The 15,321-nt window shown below is 47.9% G+C and overlaps 1 protein-coding gene across 1 annotated transcript in view; it reads right to left on the bottom strand.

The window, feature by feature from the left end:
* LOC133357029 (palmitoyltransferase ZDHHC9-like) overlaps nucleotides 1-3,446 on the bottom strand; it is a 98,866-nt gene extending 95,420 nt beyond the window's left edge. Inside the window, exon 1 of the mRNA XM_061574769.1 lies at nucleotides 2,852-3,446. Coding sequence (XP_061430753.1) covers nucleotides 2,852-3,015 — 164 coding nt within the window. The 5' untranslated portion in view covers nucleotides 3,016-3,446. The remainder of the gene's footprint in view (nucleotides 1-2,851) is intronic.
* Between the last annotated feature and the right edge of the window lie 11,875 nt (nucleotides 3,447-15,321).

Here is a 15,321-nt window from a genome sequence, read left to right as displayed (position 1 = left end):
GCCGTCTGGAACGTTCTTCCCTTCCGATATTAGGAAGCCACTGGGAACTGTGCACTTCTAAATCATCATCTAGACTGAAACACTCATTTCTTTCAAACCGCTTGCTCTTGCGTTTAGTTTGTTTCCCTTCCTCCGGCACATCCGATTAGCGCGTTTGGCTATGTACGGTGCGAAGGAAGTTCAACATACGTACATGCAGCCAGAGCGCTGGCTCCAAAAATAATCATCAGGCATGGTCAATCCACTGCTGGATGAAAGCCTCCTTCCCTCCAACCTCCCCCCACCGCAATCTGCCATCTCTTGCAATACTACAATGCAATAATCCATCCGTGGCTCCGGTCAATAGCCACATCTTTCACAGATGCGCAGTAGGGGTGAGTCAGAAAGTTATAATAATCATCAAGATTTAAATTTCGATTTAAAGCTTTCGTGACTGCAGGGATTCATCATCGTTATTATCTTGATGATTCTTCTTGGTTCTTTCGGTAAAGTCACCCTTCTACGTGACTTTACCGAAAGAACCAAGAAGAATCATCAAGATAATAACGATGCCGTTGTTGTTTTTGTTTTGAAGCAGGGTTCTGCACTGGCTTGTTTGGCCAATTCGATGAACACGCATCTGGCTTCGTGCGCGTTGAAACTTGAGGAACCCTTGGGACAACTCGCACACACACGCACACGCAAAGGAGAACACACAGAAGCCAGGAACGGATAGATTCCATAATCCGTTGCTGTACTGCCCCCTCCGGATCACCTCACTGCACAAATATTCAACGCCTGAGTTTCCCCAAAGTTATTCGACCATACTACACCAGGCAGTTCAGCGTGCGTTGGTGAAGGCGGGGAGCATAGACACGGGGAGGGGGGGGCGCATATAGGTAGAGTACAACAATGGATTTTTGCGGCACTGCCCACTGCTACCCACCACCACTTAGCCGTTCAGAAGCCTATGACTGCCTATTTGTGCAAACGTGCTCTGCTCATCAAAGTGTCAACCAGGCGCAAAGCTGATCAGATTCCGAGATCTGTCGTTTTTGGTCGTAAGATGTCTACGATAGGGCCTGAACGCCAATATGAACAGCACAATACAGTACTCTAAAGCAGCACTCCGCTGATGGACTTACCAGCCCGCGCCGAAAAAAAACATCTCGCCATTACCAACAACACAATCGGCACAATGCTCCGTTCAACCAAGGCTTCTTAAGAAGGAAACCCCTTGCCATCAATTGATCTCCCGCTCACTGGAAGGTCTCGCTCTCCTCCTCTGCTGCTGTTCCCACAGTCCACAACTCACCTCGTCCTTTGCTTGCTCTCAGTGCTCTTTCCCACCTCGTTCCCACCTCGTTCAAATCCATGCCAATAATTGACAGCCTCCCAAACAGCCTCCCAATGAATGTCACGGACTTTGCAATCCAGTGTCTTCCCTGGCGTTCTTACTGCAACACTGTTGACGATTTTCCCTCATCACCATAGCCCCCCACCCACCCATCCATTCGCTTGTTTTCTATGTGCTGTAAGTTTGGACTTCTTTCGCACCGTACGTAGACAACCGTGCTATTCGGAGGGGAATAAACTGAACACACAAACGTGTGGGGGGGGGGGGGGTATCACTGCTGTCACAGCGTCTGCATGTGTTTGGTAGGGAGCTGAAAATCCCCAGGCGTTGCATGTGTGGATAATTGTGATTAATAACGCAACTTAAAACATTGAACAAAATGCACAGAACCTTAAAAACTCTTACAAGATGCACCGTAAGATGTTTATGATTGCCATGGTGGTTACAGTTATGATGATGATGATGATAAATTAGGAAGACACTGGTGAAAGCCATGATTACGATAAGGTTAAGAGACGTATATGATAATGATGGATAGAGTAGTTGGTGCCGAGTAGGGCAGTATAAGCAATAACGCAATGAATCCAGTTGTAGTGGTGGTAGTGGTGATGATGAAGAAGGCAGTGAAGATGGTTATGGTGACACTGATAACGATGATATAGTGATGGGCCTTATCCAGGAATCCTCTCTGGATCGATCGACTCAGAGGATGATTCAACCAATTCCATTAAAACGTGGTGGTGATGATGATGGTGGCAGTGAATATGATTGGGATTGATGGTTACCTGACACTTAAAGATAATTCTGCTCAATGAAACCGATGTCCACCAATGATGACCAACAGTTATGATGACGCAGCCGACGATGATAGTGGTGGTGGTGATACCATCATCCGCTGCTGTTGCGGATGACGGTGTTCACGAATCACAATGAACGTGTTGAACGAAGCAGACTACGATCAAGCTGGTGACGAGTGGCGTCGATTGGTGCTGCCGCCGATTTAAAATCCTGCTGCTGCTTACGAGTCTATGGAAATCATAACGATCATTGATGCACGTGTAGAATGACACATCTCATGATGTGCAGGCTGATGATGCTGACAGCAAGTGAAAGCTGATGACAAAGATGATGATGATGATTACAATGATCACAGTGACACCGCCGCTGATGATGCTGCTGCTGCCGATCATGATGAAGAGCAGGCTGATGATGCTGACAGCAAGTGAAAGCTGATGACAAAGATGATTACAATGATCACAGTGACACCACCGCTGATGATGCTGATGCTCCCGCCGATGATGCTGCTGCTCCCGCCGATGATGATGATGAGCAGGCTAATGATGCTGCTGCTGCTGCCGATGATGATGAAGAGCATCACGCGAAAATAAGTGGGCGACTCGTGATGCCAATGACGACTGTGATTTTAAGTGATTCTTGCTGATGAAAGACTCCTGCTACCGATGATGTTGCTACCGATGATGCCGATGCCGCTGGTTATAATGAATGAATACTTACTCAAAGGCGAAGAAGAGGCCGCTGGTGATGGTGATGAGAGCCAGAGTCAGGTAGAAAACGCCCGACTGCCTTGCCATCATGATGCGCCCATTGCAGCAAAATCTGTTTCTTCCCGGGAACACCTCCCATTTGCGACGAGGAAGCTTCACCTTCGCCGACTCCATCGCGCCGGGCTTGCTCTCAGTTGTTGGCGACGAATGCTCACGACTGAGTCTGCGTTATTTTTGTTCAATCGCCTCAAAACGCAAAGAAATTTGTGTCCAAATTTTTTTTTTTTTTTGGACCGCCCTCGCGGCCTAGCTGCGTTCGGGCCCCTAGGGCCTTGCCTGAATCAGGGCGCCGGGCGAGGTGCCCCTCCGCCGGCGGAGTGCCGCACTGCGGTCGGTCCAACTTTCGTCTTTCCCTTCCCTGGCCGCCGCCGCCGTCGCCCCGCCACCGCCGCCGCCACGTCCCTGTGTCTCGTAGATGTTCGTTAACGCAATGGCGCTAAATCTGTCGGCCTGTTGGCGAGCTCCATCGCTGCTTTGAGCCGACGTGGCCACATCGCGACGACTGCTTCGAACTCGCCTTGGGGCGCCTGGGCCGCCTCACCCCTCCTGCGCCTGACGTCACGACGCAACGATAATTTATGTTAATGAGGGGCCGTGGTATTATAAATATGTTAATTTATGCGTGATGTCATCAGGCCAGCATAACTTATGTTAATGAGGGGGCGTGTCATTATAAAATATGCTAATTTTATCGTGATGTCATCAGGCCAGCATAACTTATGTTAATGAGGGGGCGTGTCATTATAAAATATGCTAATTTATGCGTGAATGTTGAATTTGATTGCGGGGCAGCGCGGGGATGTTATGATGTCGTGACGTCAGGCACGTCTCATTTAAATAATTATGACGTCACTGAATATGTAACGATTCTGACAATTAAATTCGATTTAAAGCGTTCGTGAGTGCAGGGATTCATCTTCTTGGTTCTTTCGGTGAAGTCGCGTTAGAATGGAAGTAATAAAATAATAAAAATTAAACATAATAAAATAATTCTCACGACACTTATACGTTGGAAATTATTAATATATGCAAGACGTCATCACACATTAACATTCATAGCAACAATATTACAATATTAATGTGTATAAGTCGTCTGATACAATACATTGGGTGAGGTTAATGTTAATTAATCGTGACGCAGCATTCTTTACATCTAGACACCAGAGCTGAGCTATCCATCATTTTGAGTAATCGATTGGTCTACCGATAATCGATCCGATTACCCGACAACAGAACTCCTGTAATCCGCGACTCCAGTAATCCGCGACTCCAGTAATCCGCGACTCCTGTAATCCGCGACTCCTGTAATCCGCGACTCCAGTAATCCGCGACTCCAGTAATCCGCGACTCCAGTAATCCGCGACCCCAGTAATCCGCGACTCCTGTAATCCGCGACTCCTGTAATCCGCGACTCCAGTAATCCGCGACTCCTGTAATCCGCGACTCCTGTAATCCGCGACTCCAGTAATCCGCGACTCCTGTAATCCGCGACTCCTGTATTCCGCGACTCCAGTAATCCGTGACTCCTGTAATCCGCGACTCCTGTGATCCGCGACTCCAGTAATCCGCGACTCCAGTAATCCGCGACTCCAGTAATCCGCGACTCCTGTAATCCGCGACTCCAGTAATCCGCGACTCCTGTAATCCGCGACTCCAGTAATCCGCGACTCCAGTAATCCGCGACTCCTGTAATCCGCGACTCCAGTAATCCGCGACTCCAGTAATCCGCGACTCATGTAATCCGCGACTCCAGTAATCCGCGACTCCAGTAATCCGCGACTCCAGTAATCCGCGACTCATGTAATCCGCGACTCCAATAATCCGCGACTCATGTAATCCGCGACTCCAGTAATCCGCGACTCCTGTAATCCGCGACTCCAGTAATCCGCTACTCCTGTAATCCGCGACTCCTGTAATCCGCGACTCATCTAATCCGCGACTCCTGTAATCCGCGACTCCTGTAATCCGCTACTCCAGTAATCCGCAACTCATGTAATCCGCGACTCCTGTAATCCGCGACTCATCTAATCCGCGACTCCTGTAATCCGCGACTCCTGTAATCCGCTACTGCAGTAATCCGCAACTCATGTAATCCGCGACTCATGTAATCCGCGACTCCAGTAATCCGCGACTCCTGTAATCCGCGACTCCTGTATTCCGCCACTCCAGTAATCCACTACTCCTGTAATCCGCTACTCCTGTAATCCGCGACTCCTGTAATCCGCGACTCCAGTAATCCGCGACTCCTGTAATCCGCGGTCAGCTTGGCTTGACCCCGAGTGGTGAGATGTGGGAGAGAGGCCCCGAATATTTAAAGAGGCCCAAGTAAATAAAGCACGGAAAATGTTCGACTTTAAATTAAACAAAGACGCAACACATTTGTCAACGGCACTCTGTGGGGCCTTAATAGGACAAATATACAATAGGCGACGTTTCGGGCAATGGCCCTGCCTCAGAGTAGTCGAATACAATGTATAGACTATTAATATTCTGCATAATTTACCCACGAAAGCCTCTGTGTCGTGACTGTCTTCTAGGAGGGGACAATGTTGCAAACAATACAATTAAATTCAAAACGTATCCGTTACACAGATGCACCAAAATACACACGCACGCAAGGACAAAGCTCCCCGTGTAGCCTTCATCACACTGTTGGGGCAAGTGCTGTTAGCGAGGAGCACCTATGAAGGCCCCGCGTGGCGCAAGAGGGGGTGGGTGGCCAGCACCACGCCCGGCCGCCTTTGTCTCCCCAGTTGCGATGTTTACACACCGCACCAGGTACTAATTTGAGGCTGAGTCTACCTAGGGGAGGCCCAGGACCGGTTCAGATAATCGTCACGGTTGTGTTGGCCGTGAGCGGGAATGGAACCTGGGGCGCTAGGTTCATAGCGCAGTGCGCTAACCACTGCGCCACCGCTCCCCATAAGAACAAAACACATGCCACATACACCTCACATATTAAACACCATTAGCTGCCGAAGTAAGAGCACAGGACACGAGCAACTTGAATGATAAAGCGTACCTTTTAAATCCAGATACACACACGCACATACACAACAACAACAACCGCCATTCGCCACGAAGTGGCGGTGACGTCACCACGACGCTTGTGCCAGGCCATGTGCACCTTGAGGCCACGTGAAGTGTCGAACGCCCGCTGGTAGGAGGTCACGGGGCAGACCTAGGTGCCACGGGTCACATATACACACACGCACGCACATACACACGCACCCATGAGTAAGAGAAATTGGCATACAAATGCATTCGCCCCTGCGATTAATACAGTTGGTTACGTACGGTGCGAAAAAAATTCAACATATGTACTGTAGATACATAGACTCACACAGAGGACCACAGACTCACACAGAGACCCATAGACTCACACAGACCCACAGACTCACACAGAGACCCATAGACTCACACAGAGACCCATAGACTCACACGGAGACCCATAGACTCACACAGAGACCCATAGACTCACACAGAGACCCACAGACTCACACAGAGACCCATAGACTCACACAGAGACCCATAGACTCACACGGAGACCCATAGACTCACACAGAGACCCATAGACTCACACAGAGACCCTTAGACTCCCGCAGAGACCACACACACAACACACACACCAAACACACACACCACACACACACCAAACACACCACACACGCACACCACCACACCAAACACACACACCACACACACACACCACACACACACTACACACACACCACACACGCACACCACACACACACCACACACAGACACCACACACACACTACACACACACCACACACCACACACACACCACACACAGACACCACACACACACACCACCGCACACACACCACACACACACACCACACACACACACCACACACAGATACCACACACACACCACACACACCGCTATCCCCCATTCAGCCTGCAGAGAATATCCGCGGCTCATGCAGAGAGGCTTAATGCACTTCCATCCATTATTGAGCCCTTGAAAGAGCGCTCCTCAAATGCATGCAGCGGAAGCAGCAGAAGAATAAAACCCCCACCGCAGACATTAGTTTTAAAAATGCATGAGCTACCGTTGAGGAATTGGTCACAAATGAAGGGGCTTTCATTATATATTTTTATATTTTTTATATATAAAATGAGCAGCACGAGGCGGTCGTTTCGTATCCATCGCGGCCGATTCCAGTGGCGGCCGTGGTGGTCAATGCCACTGGAATGATGTCCGGTCTGCCGTGTGCCAGGACAAATCTACTCGTGACGTCATGACGTCTACTCGTGACGTCTACTCGTGACTCGTGACGTCCACTCGTGACTCGTGACGTCGCCACGTGACGTCTACTCGTGACTCGTGACGTCATGACGTCTACTCGTGACGTCTACTCGTGACGTCTAGTGACGTCAACTCGTGACATCGCCTCGTGACTCGTGACGTCGCCTCGTGACGTCAACTCGTGACGTCTACTCGTGACTCGTGACGTCTAGTGACGTCGTGACGTCTACTCGTCACTCGTAGCGTCATGACGTCGCCTCGTGACGTCGCCTCGTGACTCGTGACGTCGTCTCGTGACGTCAACTCGTGACGTCGCCTCGTGACTCGTGACGTCGTCTCGTGACGTCAACTCGTGACGTTTAGTGACGTCTACTCGTGACGTCTACTCGTGACTCGTGACGTCTAGTGACGGCAACTCGTGACGTCGCCTCGTGACTCGTGACGTTGCCTCGTGACGTCAGCTCGTGACGTCGCCTCGTGACGTCAACTCGTGATGTCTAGTGACGTCGTGACGTCTACTCGTGACTCGTGACGTCTAGTGACGTTGTGATTTCTACTCGTAACATCTGCTCGTGACATCTGCCTACATATTAAACTCACAGTACACACACACAGTACGCACAGTACACACACTACACACACTGTTTCTGCGTGTGTATTTCTATATATGGACCTGGCGTTGGTGCTGGCCACCCACCCCTTCGTGTGCCACTGTGCCGGCCTTCATAGGTGCTGCTACTCGCTAACAGCACTTGCCCCAAAAGTCAGTCGAGGCTATACGGGGTGTCTTTGTCTTTGTACCTGTGTGTGTGGTGAGGGCCAATTCAGATTGGCCTTTCCCCTCATGGCGTTTGAAACCTCCACAGCGGCCAAATGGGGGCTCTGGACGGGTGCGAAGGGCTGGTAACCTTCAATTAAATATATAATTAATTAGCTTGTGCCGGAGGCCCCGGGGGAGAGGCTGCCACTCCTCTGTCGGGAGCTGGTCCGGTACCGCCTGGATCTCTGTGGTATTCAGGTGGACTGGGTCTGGCTCCTGCCACCATGACGGGTGGACAGTCCTCTACTCGGGGCAGGAGACTGTCAAACAACAGGGAGTGGTTCTTCTTTTGAATAAAAGAATGAAGGGGACGTGGGAGCGTGGCGGTGAGGCGTTTGAAGCGGTAAGCCCCAGACTACTTTGGGCTCGCCTTCCCATCAACCAGAGGTGAGGAGTGGTGGTCGTGGTTACTTATGCCCCCACCGAAGACGAACATCCGTGGAGGGATGCAGGCAAGGCCGATGAGTCAGATGCCTTCTATGACCTCCTGTCACAGGTGCTGGCTAAAGTGGCCCCTCGGGACAGAGTCATCTTGTTGGGTGACTTCAATGCCCGAGTTGGTCATGATGCTGGCACCTGGGCTGAAGTGATTGGAAGCCATGGGCCAGATCAGCTCAATAACAACGGTAGGAGGCTGCGAGGTTTTTGTTCAGCCCATGGGCTTGTAATTACCAACACGCTGTTCCAGCATCGGCGCATCCACAAAACATCATGGATGCATGCCGAGTCCAAGCAAGAACATCTGCTGGACTACGTAGTGACGGAACAGCGGATGCAGGGCCCATGTCCTTGACACCAGGACCTACCGTGGAGCTGATCTGTCCACTGACCATCGACTTGTCATCTGTAAGATGCGCCTGCCATTCTTCCACTCCGGTGGTGGGTGTACACCTAGGACCCCATCCAAACCCAAGATGGCCTGGTCTCAGCTAGCTGATGGAAGTTGCAAGCGAGAATTTAATCATCGCTTGCGGCTGAGGTTGGCATCGTCTTCCACTCCTCCAGGGCAGTGTGCTCATGACCGGCTTCAGTTTGACAGCAGAGGTCTCACTCCGAATCAGTCGAGCGGCATTATATTTTCATTGGTTGCAAAAGGCTGTGTGGAAGATACCTGGTTTGTCGCTCCGCACGAAGCTTCAGGTCTTCTCGGTCGTAGTCATTCCCTCCCTTCTCAACGCTTGCGAAACGTGGACCCCACCAATGGGACATCTTCGCTGGTTAGAAACATTTAGGCTGGCCTGCCTACAATCCATCCTGGGTTTAACCAGGATGGATTGTGTGAGGAGCTCACACATCCTTGAAAGATCTGGACAAAGTCCCATCGGTGAGCTCCTCCGACAGGCAAGGCTGCGTTGGCTAGGTCATGTAGCTCGCATGCCCAGCCACCGCATGCCTAAACAGTTTTGTTCGGCCGGATAGAGGGATCTAAGCAGGCTGAGTCGACCTAGGGGAGGCTCAGGACTGGTCCAGATAATCGTCACCTGGTGTTGGTGGCCGTGAGCGGGAATCGAACTCGGGTCACCGGGTTCGTAGGGCTACCCGTAACGAATACCTGGACACGTCCTGACAAAAATCCATTCTGACAAATCCTGGAGGTCTTTTTGACAGAAAATATGATTGTATCATTATTTCGATTTAAACTTTCGTGACTGCAGGGATTCATCTTCTTGGTTCTTTCGGTAAAGTCACGTAGAAGGAAAATAATGAAATAATACAAATAAAACATAATCAAATAATTCTCACGACGTTTCGGCCGCAACACAGCAGCCGTCTTCAGGTGGAGAACAGGTGTGTCGAGAAGGCAGAGTCTTAATGGCACGCCCCAGGCTTGGAGCGACTATTTATGCTGGGATGGAGGGGAGACTTTACCGAAATAACCAAGAAGATGTATCATTATTATAACATGCGCTTTATTAGTATCATTATTCCACACGTGAAACGTTGAAGAAAATTCAAACAACCACAAAAACCTGACTTTCTTTTTAAATCCTTTATATTAAGTTTGCTTGCTTGCGTGCTTGCGTGCTTGCTTGCTTGCTTATGACCGTGCAAATCTTTCGGTCGTTTTTTAACCCACTTCCCGTGATCCAATCGAGCTGACATTTTGCACACAGACTCGTTGTGCGAGACAATTAATGTTCGTGAAATTTTTTTTCAAAAATTTTACACTGTTTAGGGAATTTTTTTTAAATATTTAATTACCAATTGCTTAATGCTGGCAGACAATCATCTCACCCATCGGTGGCAGCCATCTCAAGCCAGAGGACTCTAGCCGCCAAGCATATAAAGGATTTATAGTGAAAAACTTTGTTTTTACGGGTTAATTTTTAAAATCTCACTTAGTTTTTTATCTCCCTCCCGTGTGAACGGCACGTCGCCACAAACACACTCGCGTCAAAGTGACGCTCGCGTAAATACACAACGCTTTGAAAATACTCAAGTTCAACATCAATCTTAAGTCCATCATGGGCCCTTTCCCATGCTTTGAACCTCAAGTTATGCGCTCGGTAGCCAAATTGAGAGCAGTTTTTTTTTCATCTTTTTTCAAATCGGAGTTTCATAATAAATAAATAAAAACGTGTTGGTTTAGTTGTCCGGCAGAGACATGTAAGGCAGGAGGGGGGGGGGGGTCGATTTTTAGTAAACGATCCTCCCTCAATGCCACGAACTCCCAACGGGAATGGGACTCATTGCGACTCAGTGGGACTCATTCACAGCAGTAGCAACAGGCAATGGATAGCCATTGACTACTATATTTACCCAAGAATGTCTGTGTGTAACGCTCATGACGTCACTCCACGTCGACCAGCCCCCCTCATTCATAATCATGAGCAAGTGACGTCACTCCACATGGAGCACCCCCCCCCCCCCCCCCACTTCGCACGTGAAGGAATCACAAGTGACGTCATCACACCTCTATTTAAGGAACGAAACAGGAGGAGGGCTTCTCCACGAATCTGGCCGCCGTCGCCTGATGAAGCTGGTTGTAATTACTGGCGAAACGTCGTACTCGGAGTGTAAATGTTGTCGTGGCTTTGCTCTCCAACACACACCCGGTGTTGCTGTACTAGTACACTACACTATACACTACTATACAATACTATACACTACTATACACTACACTATACACTACTATACACGACACTATACACTAGTATACACTACACTATACACTACACTATACACTACACTATACACTACACTACTATACACTACACTACTATACACTACTATACACTACACTATACACTATACACTACACTATACACTGTACACTACACTATACACTACACTATACACTACACTATACACTACAATACACTACTATACACTACACTATACACTACACTATACACTACTATACACTACACTATACACTACACTACTATACACTACACTATACACTACTATACACTACACTATAAACTACTATACACTACACTATACACTACATTATACACTATACTATACACTACTATACACTACACTATACACTACACTACTATACACTACACTATACACTACTATACACTACACTATAAACTACTATACAATACACTATACACTACATTATACACTACACTATACACTACTATACACTACACTATACACTACACTATACACTACTATACACTACACTATAAACTACTATACACTACACTAGACACTACACTATACACTACTATACACTACTATACACTACACTATACACTACACTATACAATACTATACACTACACTATAAACTACTATACACTACACTATACACTACTATACACTACACTATAAACTACTATACACTCACTATACACTACACTATACACTACTATACACTACACTATACACTACTATACACTACACTATACACTACACTATACACTACACTATACACTAGTGCTGTACTAGTGACGAATTGGCCACGTTCTGTTTACGTGACAAACCTTACTAGTGGGCTGCGTCGGGTGGTGGCGGGTTTAACGACACATTTATATATTTGCGCGATGTAACCTATAAAAATATGTGTTGTAGCAGCAGCAGCAACGCACACTCCCAGTCTGTCGAAGGAGTCACGGGACGACGCTTCCTGTCCCGACGATTAGCCAGAGGCCGCACAACGCGGCGGGGCTGCAGACGTAGATGCCGCTGTCTCGAGGCAGCGTTCCAACCCCGCGGACCCACTGGCGGCCCCTGGTGGCCTTTAGTGAGGCCCCTGGTGGCCTTTAGTGTGGCCCCTGGTGGCCTTTAGTGAGGCCCCTGGTGGCCTTTAGTGTGGCCCCTCGTGGCCTTTAGTGAGGCCCCTGGTGGCCTTTAGTGTGGCCTCTGATGGCCTTTAGTGTGGCCTCTGGTGACTCTCGGTCCGACCAGACAACTGGACATACGGACAGGGTTTGTTCGTATCTCGAAAAGTTCGTGAGTCGAATGTTCGTAAGGCGAGGAGTCCATTTATCACGAAACCACGTGTTCTTTGCGGAGCTTGATGTTAGGTCTAGTGCTGCCATCTACTGCCTAACCCAACAGCTACACGTTGAAAGGAGGCCGGGTACGGGTAGCCGTTTGCGACCCTGGTGCGGCCGGGTACGGGTAGGCGTGAGTCACTGGTGAGTAGCCGTTTGTCACTCATTTCGGGTAGGGTACGGGTAGGGAACGGGAACCCGTACTTGGCCGGGTACCCATTTTCGACCCTGGTGCGGCCGGGTACGGGTACGGGTAAGGAATCAAAACCCGTTTGCGACCTCTGGGTTACGCTTACGTGGATAGCCGGGTAGATTATACTGGTAGGAACCTCCTGGTTTCACCAGCCCACAGGGGATTATTGTGTCCGTCCGTCCGTCGTGCAGGGAGGGGATGGGTGGGGAGGGAGGGGCTGGGTGTGGAGGGGAGGGGCTGGGTGGGGAGGTTTGGGCTGGGTGGGGAGGGGAGGGGCTGAGTGGAGAGGGTGGGGAGGGGCTGGGTGGAGAGGGTGGGGAGGGGCTGGGTGGGGAGGGGCTGGGTGGGAGGGAGGGGCTGGGTGGGGAGGGTGGGGCTGGCTGGGGGGGTGGGAGGGGTGGGGCTGGGTGGGGAGGGGCTGGTCACCCCGTGGTGCCCTTATGAAACTCAACGTTTAACCTACTCACGCCGGCTTGTGCCCGCCCTCACAGTCGGGCATATTTGCGGAATACACCACGCCGCCGTTGACCCTGGCAATTGACCGAGCAACCCAACGTTCCTACCAGCTCCCTCCGCAGGAATGTGTTGATGATTATACTGATGCAGAATCAGAATATTTATTTGTACAGGAGGAATCCGATGAGCTGTAAAGCTCTTTGTTTCACAGGTGTCCAGTTGTTGTCGCAATTGACACTGTCATCGTTGACACTTTACATTATCACCGTCACTGCCATCACCTTCACCATCGTCGTCATCATCGTCATCATCATCATCGTCGTCATCATCGTCATCATCATTGTCGTCATCGTCGTCATCGTCGTCATTATCATCATCATCGTCATCATCATCGTCGTCATTATCATCATCATCGTCGTCATCATCGTCATCATCATCGTCGTCATTATCATCGTCGTCATCATCATCATCATCGTCGTCATTATCATCATCATCATCATCGTCGTCATTATCATCATCATCGTCGTCATCATCGTCATCATCATCGTCGTCATTATCATCATCATCGTCATTATCATCATCATCGTCATTATCATCATCATCGTCATTATCATCATTATCATCATCATCGTCGTCATTATCATCATCGTCGTCATTATCATCATCATTATCGTCATCATCATCTTCGTCGTCGTCATCATCGTCATCATCATCGTCATCATTATCATCATCGTCATCATTATCATCATCGTCGTCATTATCATCATCATTATCGTCATCATCATCACCATCGTCATCATCATCGTCGTCATCGTCATCATCATCATTATCATCATCGTCATCATCACCGTCGCGTGTCTCATTGTGGCTGCTGAGGCTGTTGCTGTTGTCGGCTGTCGCGCTGCAGCCACGAAACGGTCCCCTCCCAGTTCGAGTCCAATGCGGGCCCCCCCCCCCCCCACTGCACCAAGCCGCAATGACCAGAGTGGTGAAGTATGGTCAATCAACCCCACCCCCCCCTTCCCCCTACAACTGACGCAGCGTGAGGAAGCCTTCGTCCAGCGGCAGATATGACAAAAGTCTGCGAATGATAAAACAAATTTAATCACGTAAATTACATGATCACTTCGATTTAAAGCTTTCGTGACCACAGGGATTCATCTTCTTGGTTCTTTCGGTAAAGTCACGTAGAATGGAAATAATAAAATAATAAAATAAAACATAATAAAATAATATAATAATATTATGTTATATAATAAAGTAATATAATAAAATAATAATATAAAATAATATAATAAATAAAATACTATTATATTTTATTATGTTTTATTATTATTTTATTATTTCAATTCTACGTGACTTTACCGAAAGAACCAAGAAGAAAGATGTCATTGACTTTGAAACTGAACGTGGCCATATTCTTGGTTCTTTCGGTAAAGTCACGTAGAATGGAAATAATAAAATAATAAAAATAAAACATAATAAAATAATATAATAATATTATGTTATATAATAAAGTAATATAATAAAATAATAATATAAAATAATATAATAAATAAAATACTATTATATTTTATTATGTTTTATTATTATTTTATTATTTCAATTCTACGTGACTTTACCGAAAGAACCAAGAAGAAAGATGTCATTGTCTTTGAAACTGAACGTGGCCATATTCTTGGTTCTTTCGGTAAAGTCACGTAGAATGGAAATAATAAAATAATACAAATAAAACAATAAAAGAATTCTCACGAAGTTTCGGCCACAACGCAAGCAGCCGTCCTCAGGTGAAGAACAGGTCTGTCGGGGAGACAGCGTCAGTTCAGACGCTGTTTTCCCGACAGACCTATTATGTTTTATTTTTATTATTTTATTATTTCCATTCTACGTGACTTTACCGAAAGAACCAAGAAGATGACATCATCACGTTCATTGCTGTTACAGCTCCACCACCAAAGTGTTTCACGCATCGGGCTTCGTGAGTCGTGAAAGGGACAACGAAAACCTCTCGCGGAGATGATGCAACAATTCTAGATTTGAAGCTTCCGTGACTGGAAGGATTCATATTCTTAGGTTTTTTTCGGTAAAGTCACGTAGGTAAAAAAAATTAATTAATAAAAGTAAAATAAAAATAAAATAAAAATCACGACGTTTCGGAGGCAACACAAGCTTCCGTCTTCAGGTGACTTTCCCGAAAAAAAACTGAGAATATGATGCAACAC

This window comes from Lethenteron reissneri, chromosome 56 (assembly GCF_015708825.2).
Source record: "Lethenteron reissneri isolate LAM-NWPU_2019-01 chromosome 56, ASM1570882v1, whole genome shotgun sequence".
Classification (NCBI taxonomy): domain Eukaryota; kingdom Metazoa; phylum Chordata; class Hyperoartia; order Petromyzontiformes; family Petromyzontidae; genus Lethenteron; species Lethenteron reissneri.
The sequence above is the reverse complement of the archived record's forward strand: the minus strand, read 5'-3'. Positions and strand labels throughout refer to the sequence as shown.